This window comes from Pristiophorus japonicus, chromosome 14, assembly GCF_044704955.1.
Source record: "Pristiophorus japonicus isolate sPriJap1 chromosome 14, sPriJap1.hap1, whole genome shotgun sequence".
NCBI lineage: Eukaryota > Metazoa > Chordata > Chondrichthyes > Pristiophoridae > Pristiophorus > Pristiophorus japonicus.
The window spans coordinates 184,058,797-184,071,524 of record NC_091990.1 but is presented as its reverse complement, the minus strand read 5'-3'; the positions used below and the strand labels follow the sequence as shown (position 1 = coordinate 184,071,524).

General features: G+C 47.4%; 1 protein-coding gene across 1 annotated transcript in view; it reads right to left on the bottom strand.

Annotated features, from left to right (window-relative positions):
- tub (TUB bipartite transcription factor) overlaps nucleotides 1–12,728 on the bottom strand; it is a 553,939-nt gene that overhangs the window by 30,054 nt on the left and 511,157 nt on the right. The window contains exon 7 of the mRNA XM_070898685.1: nucleotides 318–509. Within this exon, the coding sequence (XP_070754786.1) occupies nucleotides 318–509 (192 nt within the window). The remainder of the gene's footprint in view (nucleotides 1–317; nucleotides 510–12,728) is intronic.

The following is a 12,728-nucleotide window of genomic DNA, read 5'->3' as shown; positions in this document are numbered from 1 at the left end:
CACTACTGGCTTTGTTAGGGATGAGTGAAGGCTCCACCTCTTACTAAGCTGAGTGGGGATCTCCTTCAAGGACAGCCAATTAAACACGAACTCCTTTGGAATAGCAGCAGTTTAAATGGGAATTTCCTTGGAAGGACCTGACATATGTGGGTCCCCACCTATGTTCTGGCTCTTCTTGAAGTTACAGCAGGAATGCATCTGAATTAAAAAATTATAAGGAGTGCACTCTGTGTAAAGCGATCTATGTAATGCTCTTGTAACTTGAATTCAGATTATACTATTTAGAACCTCTGCTAAAATATATGTAATTTACCAACCTTCTTCCCATCATCCCTTTCCAGGTGGAGGTAGTAAGTAGGATACATTCCACGGTCCATCCCCTTCTTATCCCTTGTGATTCGACATTTAATGGTGATTCCTTGTGGGGCTGGTCTCACAGCAAACTCCTCAAGGTCATCCACATCTATTAGAGCATCACTTCCTGGAGGGGTTGAGACAGAAGCAGCTTCCTGGAAACAGAAATCACGTTGCACTCTGTAACAGGGAAATGTGAGGATATCTCCGTGTGCTGCAATCGTCAGAAAAACACAGCCATTAGCTTTGCCACACTTTTCTCGCAACTGTTTGTATATAGCAGGACGGAGGGATACTGGGAAAAGACGACTTTTTTCCTTCCCGCACGATCCATGGATAAATGGAATAGACTAGCAGAAAAAAATAATTATTTGGCTTTCTTTAAAAGAAGAATGTGATCCTCTATCGATATTATATCTTTTCAACCTGCACCTCGGCTTTGTGGACTTGTGTAACTGAGATGTGCCACGATGGTAACAGTCCACGTCGGGCAAACAGAAACTCGGGGGGGAATTTTAATCCCAAAAGCGGATGGGTTGGGATTGGGTGCAAGGTTAACCGGTAAAGAAAACTGTATCCCGCCCTCGACCCACTTACTTCCGGTTTTAACGGGGCGGGACTGGGGGGGGGGGAAGGGGGGGAATGGGCATCCAACCCGCTGGTCGTTCATTTAAATATTATAATGAGGCTGGTATGCCTCATGATGATCCAGCATTGCAAATTTAACTCTGGCTGGTCTGGTTCTCCCAGACCGCGGAGAACACGCCGGTCAAAGAAAGCGAGGATTGCTGGAATCATCATTTAAGTGCCTTTCCACCTTCCTGCCTCACCCACTGCCCCCCCCCCCCTCCCGATGCCTCTGATCACCTCCTGCCTCCCCTCCGATCGTGCCCCCTATCTTCAGGCCTCCGATCGCCCTCCAGCCTCCGACCTAATTTTTCGGCCCCCCTCCCCATCCCGGATTTCCCCCTTTAGCCCCATTGCTCCTCTGGCCTCTGGCCACCACAACCCCCCCCCTCTCCCCCCGCCACCCAATCCTTCTCCAGTCCTGATTCACACCCCTGATCATCTTCCAGCCCCTAACCACCACCCCAGCCCTCCGATAATCCTCCGGCCCCAATTCCCAACCCCGATACACCACTGGACACTGACCAGCAACCCCACCCCCAATCAACCTCCAGCCCCGATTCACTCCCTCTGATGCTCCTCCGGCCCCTGACCGCACCCTCCATCACCCGATCCTCCTCTGGCCTCAACAGCCCCCGGTCCTCCTCCAGCCCTAATTCAACCCCTGACCTTCCTCCAGCTCTGATTAACACCCTCCTCGATCCCTCCCTCCCTCCCCTCTGTGGCCACTCCCACAGGCCTACCCACCCGACAGCCAGCTAGCTCTTCATTTGGCGAGCTGCGGGTGGGAAACAGAGCTTTGAAATGTTAATCAGGCCACGCCGTTAAATTCGGCAGGGCCTGCAGGAAACCCATTCTCCCAGGTTTCCCGCCCACTTTCTCGCCCCCACCGCAGGGGAGATCGGAAGCCTCGGGGAGTGGGTGAGGCAGGGAGGCTGGATCCAGCAGATAAGTGGAAATGCACTTCACACCCCGGATCATTCTCTGGCCCCTAATCAACACCCTCCACACGCCCCCCAACCCCAGTTTAAATTCCCGCTTCTGTCTATGTATTTTTATCAATAGCTTGGTTTGGAAACTCTTAAACATATTGATGGGTTTCTGCAAGTGTCTGACATTGAACTAACTGAAGTAAAATGACAGCCAGTAAATTGTTGGCGCAATAATTGAGTTACTGAAAATTTTGGGGAGAATTCTTGCCAGCTCATTAATCCCAGATATTCTGGGTTTTTTGCTGCAAATATAAATCATCCAATCTACTGCCGATACACTGGACTGCTCAATGGAGTGTCAAAACTGATTAGAATGGAGCGAGGCTGTAAAATGAGTAAAGGAGTATTTAAGCTCCTGTATTTGTATACTGAGAACAGACTAGGGCTTTACTTAACATTTTCCATGTAAAATTCTGGGACTAAGAGTGAAAATGGGCAAATTTGATGACCAAGCAACGCAAGTGCTGGTTCACGAAGTGAGGTAAAGGAAAGTTGTCCTGTATGATACAGAAGGACACGCTCCCCAAAAGTGACTTGTCCAACATACTTGAGAGCAGATTGCTGAGAGAGTAACTGCTATGTCCAGGTCCCAGCTGATCTGGGTAGGATAAGGAAAGCTGGATAGAAAGTTAATTGATGAACAGAAAACAAAGGATTAGGATTAATGGTTGTTGCTCAGATAGGAGAATGGCTGGCAGTACATTAAGAGCAAGAGGATAACTAGAGAAAGAGTGGGCCTATTAGAGACCATAAAGGAAATCTGTGTGTGGAGGCAGAAGACGTGGGTATGATTCTTAATGAATCCTTTGCATCCGTTTTCACAAGAAGGAGGGGCGATGTAGACTTTGCAATGAGGGAGGAGGAGTGTGAAATATTAGACGAGATAAACCTAGTGAGAGAGGAAGTATTAAGGAGCGCAGCAGGTTTGAAATTGGATAAATCACCAGGCCCAGATGAAATGTATCCCAGGCTGTTAAGAGAAGCAAAAGAGGAAATAGCAGAGGCTCTGACCATCATGTTCCATTCCCTCTCTGGCTGCAGGTGTGGTGCCAAAGGACTAGAAGACTGCTAATGTTGCACCTTTGTTTAAAAAGGGAGAAAATAATAGATCGAGTAATTACAGGCCAGTCAGCCTAACTTCGGTGGGAAAATGACAGGAAAAAATCCTGAGGGGCAGGATAAATCTTTATTTGGAAAGATATGGATTAATCAAGGACAGTCAACATGGATTTGTTAAGGGAAGGTCGTGTCTGACTAATTTGATTGAATTTTTCGAGGAGGTAAGCAGGAGGGTCGATGAGGGCAGTGCGTATGATGTAGTGTATATGGAGTTTAGTAAAGCTTTTGATAAGGTTCCACATGGCATGTGTGTTTGTGTGACTGGAAGGCTGTTTCCATTGGGGTTCCGCAGGGCTCACTGCTGGTCCCTTGCTTTTTGTGGTATATATCAATGACTTGGACTTAAATGTTGGGGTATGATTAAGAAGTTTGCAGATGACACTAAAATCGGCTGTGTGGTTGATAATGAAGAAGAAAGCTGCGGACCGCAGGAAGATATCAATGAACTGGTCAGGTGGGCAGAACAATGGCCAATGGAATTTAATCCGGAGAAGTGTGAGGTAATGCATTTCGAGAGGTCTAACAAGGCAAGGGAATGCACATTAAATGGTATGACACTGAAAAGTGTAGAGAAACAAAGAGACCTTGGAGTGCAGGTCCACAGATTCCTGAAGGTAGCAGACCAGGTACATAAAGTGGTTAAGAAGGCATATGGAATACTTGGAGCTGGAGTACTGTGCAATTCTGGTCACCACATTACAGGAAAGATGTGATTGCACTGGAAAGGGTGCAGATGAGATTTACAAGAATGTTGCCTGGACTAGAGAATTTTGGCTATGAAGAAAGATTGAAGATGCTGGGTCTGTTTTCTTTGGAACAGAGGAGGCTAAGGGGAGAGCTGATTGAGATGTATAAAATTATGAGGGGTCTGGATAGAGTGGATAGGAAGGACCTGTTTCTCTTGGCAGAGGGGCATAGATTTAAAGTAATTGGGGGGAGGTTTAGAGGAGATATGAGGGGAAATTTCTTCACCCAGAGATCTGGAACTCAGTGCCTGAAAGGGCAGTAGAGGCAGAAACCCTCACCACATTTAAAAGATGTGCAATTAAAGTGCCGTAACCTACAGGGCTACAGACCAAAAGCTGGATAGTGGGATTAGGCTGGACAACTCTTGTCGGCCAGCGTGGATAAGATGGGCCAAAATGGCCTCCTTCCATAGAAACATAGAAACATAGAAATTAGGTGCAGGAGCAGGCCATTCGGCCCTTCGAGCCAGCACCGACATTCAATAAGATCATGGCTGATCATTCAACCTCAGTACCCCTTTCCTGCTTTCTCTCCATACCCCCTGATCCCTTTGGCCGTAAGGGCCATATCTAACTCTCTTTTGAATATATCTAACAAACTAGCCTCAACAACTTTCTGCGGTAGAGAATTCCACAGGTTAACCACTCTCTGAATGAAGAAGTTTCTCCTCATCTCGGTCCTAAATGGCTTACCCCTTATTCTTAGATTGTCACCTCTGGTTCTGGAACTCCCCAGCAACGGGAACATTCTTCCTGACTCTTACCTGTCCAATCCCGTCAGAATTTTCTATGAGATCTATGAGATCCCCTCTCATTCTTCTAAACTCCAGTGGATACAAGCCCAGATGATCCCGTCTCTCTTCATATGTCAGTCCTGTCATCCCGGGAATCAGTCTGGTGAACCTTCGCTGTACTCCCTCAATAGCAAGAACGTCCTTCCTCAGATTAGGAGATCAAAATTGAACACAATACTCCAGGTGTGGCCTCACCAAGGCTCTGTACAACTGTAGCAACACCTCCCTGCCCCTGTACTCAAATCCCCTCGCTATGAAGGCCATCATGCCATTTGCCTTCTTCACCGCCTGCTGTACCTACATGCCAACCTTCAATGACTGATGTACAATGACACCCAGGTGTCGTTGCACCTCCCCTTTTCCTAATCTTTCATCATTCAGATAATATTCTGTCTTCCTGTTTTTGCCAACAAAGTGAATAACCTCACATTTATTCACATTATACTGCATCTGCCATGCATTTGCCAACTCACCTAACCTGTCCAAGTCACCCTGCAGCCTCTTAGCATCCTCCTCACAGCTCACACCGCCACTGTTAATCTCTATGATTCTATAATTCTATCCCAGGGGTCCGTGCTGGGTCCTCTATAGTTCTTGAGATATCTATCCACAATATATTAAAAACAGTGAGAGGTCTCAGAATTCCAAAGTTAAGAAAGAACTTGAATTTATATAGCACCTTCTACATCTTATGGACATCGCAAAGCACTTCACAGCCAATGATATACTTTTAAAGTGTAGTCACTGTTGTAATGCAGGAACGTGTGACAGTCAATTTAGGACGTGTATATTTGCAACACCTAAAGCTCTGATTGGGCCCCCTTAATGACAAGTCCTGATTTCTGAATTCAACGGTGGGCACTCATACTGGCGTCCTACGACTACACAATAAGGCACAGACAACCGTGCCGACGTGCTCAGCAGGCTACCCCTGGCGACCACGGAAGGGTCTGACGAACAGGACTGTGAGATAGTCATGGCAATCAATGCCTTTGAGTCCACAGGTTCGCCCATGACGGCTCGCCAAATCAGAGCCTGGGCGGCCAGCGACCCCACGTTATCCTTAGTAAAAAGATGTGTCCTAGAAACATAGAAACATAGAAACATAGAAAATAGGTGCAGGAGTAGGCCATTCGGCCCTTCGAGCCTGCACCACCATTCAATGAGTTCATGGCTGAACATGCAACTTCAGTACCCCATTCCTGCTTTCTCACCATACCCCTTGATCACCCTAGTAGTAAGGACTACATTGAACTCCTTTTTGAATATATTTAGTGAATTGGCCTCAACAACTTTCTGTGGTAGAGAATTCCACAGCTTCACCACTCTCTGGGTGAAGAAGTTTCTCCTCATCTCGTCCTAAATGGCTTACCCCTTATCCTTAGACTGTGACCCCTGGTTCTGGACTTCCCCAACATTGGGAACATTCTTCCTGCATCTAACCTGTCTAAACCCGTCAGAATTTTTAAACGTTTCTATGAGATCCCCTCTCATTCTTCTGAACTCCAGTGAATACAAGCCCAGTTGATCCAGTCTTTCTTGATAGGTCAGTCCTGCCATCCCGGGAATCAGTCTGGTGAACCTTCGCTGCACTCCCTCAATAGCAAGAATGTCCTTCCTCAGGTTAGGAGACCAAAACTGTACACAATACTCCAGGTGTGGCCTCACCAAGGCCCTGTGCAACTGTAGCAACACCTCCCTGCCCCTGTACTCAAATCCCCTCGCTATGAAGGCCAACATGCCATTTGCTTTCTTAACTGCCTGCTGTACCTGCATGCCAACCTTCAATGACTGATGTACCATGACACCCAGGTCTCGTTGCACCTCCCCTTTTCCTAATCTGTCACCATTCAGATAATAGTCTGTCTCTCTGTTTTTACCACCAAAGTGGATAACCTCACATTTATCCACATTATACTTCATCTGCCATGCATTTGCCCACTCACCTAACCTATCCAAGTCGCTCTGCAGCCTCATAGCATCCTCCTCACAGCTCACACTGCCACCCAACTTCATGTCATCCGCAAATTTGGAGATACTACATTTAATCCCCTCGTCCAAATCATTAATGTACAGTGTAAACAGCTGGGGCCCCAGCACAGAACCTTGCGGTACCCCACTAGTCACCGCCTGCCATTCTGAAAAGTACCCATTTACTCCTACTCTTTGCTTCCTGTCTGACAACCAGTTCTCAATCCATGTCAGCACACTACCCCCAATCCCATGTGCTTTAACTTTGCACATTAATCTCTTGTGTGGGATCTTGTCGAAAGCCTTCTGAAAGTCCAAATATACCACATCAACTGGTTCTCCCTTGTCCACTCTACTGGAAACATCCTCAAAAAATTCCAGAAGATTTGTCAAGCATGATTTCCCTTTCACAAATCCATGCTGACTTGGACCTAGCATGTCACCTCTTTCCAAATGCGCTGCTATGACATCCTTAATAATTGATTCCATCATTTTACCCACTACTGAGGTCAGGCTGACCGGTCAATAATTCCCTGTTTTCTCTCTCTCTCCTTTTTTAAAAAGTGGGGTTACATTGGCTACCCTCCACTCCATAGGAACTGATCCAGAGTCTATGGAATGTTGGAAAATGACTGTCAATGCATATGTTATTTCCAAGGCCACCTCCTTAAGTACTCTGGGATGCAGTCCATCAGGCCCTGGGGATTTATCGGCCTTCAATCCCATCAATTTCCCAAACACAATTTCCCGCCTAATAAGGATTTCCCTCAGTTCCTCCTCCTTACTAGACCCTCTGACCCCTTTTATATCCGGAAGATTGTTTGTGTCCTCCTTAGTGAATACCGAACCAAAGTACTTGTTCAATTGGTCTGCCATTTCTTTGTTCCCCGTTATGACTTCCCCTGATTCTGACTGCAGGGGACCTACGTTTGTCTTTACTAACCTTTTTCTCTTTACATATCTATAGAAACTTTTGCAGTCCGTCTTAATGTTCCCTGCAAGCTTCCTCTCGTACTCTATTTTCCCTGCCCTAATCAAACCCTTTGTCCTCCTCTGCTGAGTTCTAAATTTCTCCCAGTCCCCAGGTTCACTGCTATTTCTGGCCAATTTGTATGCCACTTCCTTGGCTTTAATACTATCCCTGATTTCCCTTGATAGCCACGGTTGAGCCACCTTCCCTTTTTTATTTTTACGCCAGATAGGGATGTACAATTGTTGTAGTTCATCCATGCGGTCTCTAAATGTCTGCCATTGCCCATCCACAGTCAACCCCTTAAGTATCATTCGCCAATCTATCCTAGCCAATTCACGCCTCATACCTTCAAACCGGTCCTAACCGGTTTGAAGGTATCCACCCGGTTACTGGTCAGAGGCTTGCGAGGCCTGCCCCGAGGAATTAAAACCCTTTCACAGGCGCATACATGAGCTATCACTACAAGCAGATTGCCTGATGTGGGGCAGCCGAGTAGTCATGCCTCTGCAAGGCAGAGAGGCATTTGTCCGGGAGCTCCACTGCGAGCACCCGGGGATCATTCTCATGAAGGCCATAGCCAGATCCCACGTCTGGTGGCCTGGTATTGACGCGGACTTGGAGCTCTGCGTCCGAAGGTGCACCATTTGTGCCGAACTCAGCAATGCCCCCAGGGAGGCTCCACTGAGCCCCTGGCCCTGGCCTACCAAACCGTGGTCGCGGGTGCACATAGACTATGCGGTCCCATTCATGGGCAAAATGTTCCTCGTAGTTGTAGATGCATTTTCAAAGTGGATCGAATGCACCATTTTAAACTCGAGCACAACCTCCACCACTGTGGAGAGCCTCGCAACCATGTTTGCAACGCACGGAATCCCTGACATATTGGTCAGTGACAATGGTCCGTGCTTCACCAGCGCAGAATTCCAAGACTTTATAATTGACCACGGCATAAATCACGTCAAGACAGCACCGTTCAAGCCGGCCTCCAATGGCCAGGCGGAGAGAGCAGTGCAAATCATTAAACAAGGCATGCTTAAAATCCAAGGTCCCACGCTGCAGGGTCACCTGTCGCGACTGCTGCTGGCATACAGATCTCGTCCGCACTCACTGACTGGGATCCCCCCGCGCAACTGTTGATGAAAGGGACTTTAAAAACAAGGCTCTCATTAATCCTCCCAGACATGCACGAAATCGTTGAGGCAAAGCACCGTAAGCTGACTGAGTACCATGACAGAAATTCGAGGGGGAGATGGAATGAGATAGGGGACAAAGTGTTTGTACTAAACTATGGCAGGGGTCCCAAATGGCTTGCAGGGACAGTAACAGGCAAGGAAGGAAACAGGCTACTGGTAGTACAAATGGACAATGGCAAAACCTGCCGGAGGCATGTCGACCAAGTCAAAAGCAGATTTACCAACAACACTGCGGAACCAGAGGCAGACTACAATGTGGAACTCGCACCACACCTGGTGGACAGACAGAGGGAACAACCTGAGGAAAGGGCAATCCCAACAGACAGCCCAGGCGAGTCAACAACAATCACACCAATTGAAACAGACGAGATACCAGCAACCACACCCAAAGAAAAACAGACACCAAGGCAAACAACTGAACCACAACTCAGACGCTCCACGCGAGAGCGTAGACCACCTGAGAAACTGAACCTATAAAGACAATAAGACCTTGGGGCAGGGTGATGTCATGTATCTTACATTATTATATATAACTGTATCCTAACATGCTATACATGACTGTAATAAGATATGACCTGTAACCACCAGCATACCTTACCACCAGGGGTGCACTTGCAAGAGACAGGTATATAAGGACAGGTCTCAGGCAAGTGCAGCATTCCAGAGCTGTGAAATAAAGGTGCAGGTCCAGAGTGACCTTGACTTCACTACATGCCTCGTGTGAGTCTGTACTGAGGGGACAGGACTTTACACTCTCCTCAATATCTCTCTCCCTCCAATCCCCTCTCTCTGATCCCTCTTCTCCTCTGTCTCTCTCCGATCCCCTTTCTCCCTCCCACTCTCTCTCTCTTCCCCCATCTCTGCCACTGATCCCCAATCACTCTCTCCTCTTTCTTCCTCCAATCCCTTCTCTCTCTCTCTCTATCTCATCCCCTTTCTCACTCTCCCACCCCCTCCCCCCCACCCCCCTCTCTACCCCCCTCTCTCCCCCCCACCCCCCTCTCTACCCCCCTCTCTCCCCCCCACCCCCCTCTCTCCCTCCCATCCCCCCTCTCCCTCCCTCCAATTCTGGTCTCGGGCCTCTGCTTATACCGTTGCCTTCCAGAATGAGCAGAGCGGCAGCAGCACAAACAGAGCGGGAGACCAGGGGCCTGAGGCCAGAAGGAGCAGAGCTCCGATTCAAAACCAACAAACAAAATCAGAGTGACATCTCAGGAGAGCAGCTAGGTGATTGGTTGGTGAGTATTACAGCTTTTCTTTGCTTTCTAAGTTAGGAAAGGGGGTTAAATTAAGAGCTGTGGAACTGTAACTTGCTAGTACGTATTAAAGTAATAATTTAAAACATAAAATAATTAAACAAAACTAAAATATCAATTGAATCAAAGATTTAACTGACTAATTAATTAATAAAACAAGGTTAGAGATGGCAGGGCAGGTGGTGTGTCATAATTGCAGCATGTGGGAGTTGGTGGAGAGCATCGCGATCCTGAGCAATCACATCTGCAGTAAGTGTCTGCAACTCGAGAAACTTCGGCTCGGAGTTGTTGAGCTGGAGTATGAACTGCAGACATTGCGATGCATCAGGGAGGGGGAGAGATAGCTGGACACTTTGCTCCAGGAGGCAACCCTTAAGGTTCAATAGTACTTTACAGTTAATCAATGGTCAGGGACAGGAGGGTGTGACTGCGAGTCAGGAAGATATGTGGACCCAGGATGCAGTGATGGAGGAACCTTAGCCCTTGACCCTGTGTAACAGGTACAAAGGTACCTGCTCCCTGCACGGATGAGAAAAAGGACTATAGGGAGGATGGGCAGGCTGACCAATGCACCGATACAGGGGACCATCCAAGTGGGGGGAGAAGGAAGGAATGTGGTAATGGTAGAGGACAGTATAGGTCAGGGGGATAGATACTGTTCTCTACAGTCACGACAGGGAGTTCTCCAAAGGTGGCAGGGTTAAGGATATCTCCTCACAGCTGGAGAAGAACTTGGAGGAGGCGGGGGCAGATCCAGTTGTCATGGTCCCTGTAGGAACCAATGATATAGGTAGAATTAATAATGAAGTTCTGCTGAGGGAGTTTGAGGAGCTGGGGTCTAAAGTAACAGAACCGCAAGGGTAATAATCTTTGGATTACTACCTGAACCACATGCAAATTGGTTTCGGGTCAAGCAGATCAGGGAGTTAAATGCGTGGCTCAAGGAGTGGTGTGGGAAGAAGGTGTTTCAATTCACGAGGCACTGGCATCAGTATTGCGATAAGAAGGAGCAGTTCCATCAGGACGGGCTCCACTAAAACCGGGCTGGGACCAACGTACTGGTGAATCAAATAACTCGGGCTGTCGATGGGGGTTTAAACAAAAACTGGTGGGGCGGGGGTGGAAGAGGCATCAGGTGAGGGGACATTCAGATATCTAAAGGGAAAGGTCAATGCAATAGAACAGTGTAGTGATTTGAGTAAAAATAAGCAGAGAGTGACAGGAAGGGACAGAGAGTTTAACGGTAGCAGTGCAGCAGAGAATAAGGTCAAAGCAGGGAATAATGGTAAAAAAATTAAAGGCTCTTTATCTGAATGCACGGAGCATATATAACAAGATAAATGAACTAGTGGCACAATTAAAGATAAATGGGTTTGATCTAATAGCTATTACAGAGACGTGGTTGCAAGGTGACTTAAGGTTGGGAACTAAATGTTCCAGGGTACTTAACATTTCGAAAAGACAGGCAGAATGTTAAAGGAGGAGGAGTGGGGGTAGCCTGATAATAAAGGATGACATAAGGACAGTAGAGAGAAAGGACTCGGCTCGGAAGATCAGGAAGTAGAATCAGTATGGGTGGAGATAAGGCATAACAAGGGGCAGAAAACACGGGTCAGAGTAGTATATAGGTCTCCTAACAGTAGCTATACGGTTGGACAGAATATTAATCACAAAATAGTGGGAGCTTGTAACAAAGGTAATGCAATAATCGTGGGGGACTTTAATCTTTAGTCAGGGGAGCAGACAGACGTTTCTGCAGGATGACTCCAGGATGGTATGTTGCCTCCCTGGTGCCAGGGTCAAGGATGTCACTGAGCAGCTGCAGGGCATTATGGGGGGCAAGGGTGAACAGCCAGAGTCCGTGGTCCACATCAGGACCAATGACATAGGTAGGAAGAGGGATGAGGTCCTGCAGGCAGAGTTTGGGGAGCTAGGAGAGAGATTAAAAAGCAGGACCTCAAAAGGTAGTAATCTCCGGATTACTCCCAGTGCCATGAACTAGTGAGTACAGAAATAGGAGGATGGGGCAGATGAATACCTGGCTGGAGAGATGGTGCAGGCGGGAGGGCTTTAGATTCCTGAGGCATTGGGACCATTTCTGGGGGAGGTGGGACCTGTACAAGCCGGACGGGTTGCACCTCAACAGAGCCTGGACCAATATCCTCGTGGGGGGGGAGGGGTTGCTAGTGCTGTTGGGGAGGGTTTAAACTCGCTTGGTAGTGGGGTGGGTACCTGAAAATAGATTCAGTAGGGAGGGGAGTAAAGCTGGAATTACAAAGCAAAAATATAGAAAGTGAGTTTGAAGGAGAGAGGAAACAAACAGGAAAAAGGGTAAAAAACCAAACTTAAAGGCAAGTAGCATTTGTAACAAGATAGATGAGTTGACGGCACAAATTGGGACAAATGGGTATGATCTGACAGCCATTACTGAAATGTGGTTGCAAGGTGACCTGGACTGGGAATTAACTATGCAGGGGTAAAAGGGAATATTATTTGAATGGGGAGAAATAAAACATGCTGCGGTGCAGAGGGACCTGGGGGTCCCAGCAGATTGGAAAACTGCAAATGTAACGCCCCTATTTAAAAGAGGAGGCAGACAAAAGCAGGAAACTATAGACCAGTTAGCCTAACATCTGTGGTTGAGAAAATGTTGGAGTCCATTATTAAAGAAGCAGTAGCAGGACATTTGAAAAAGCTAAATTT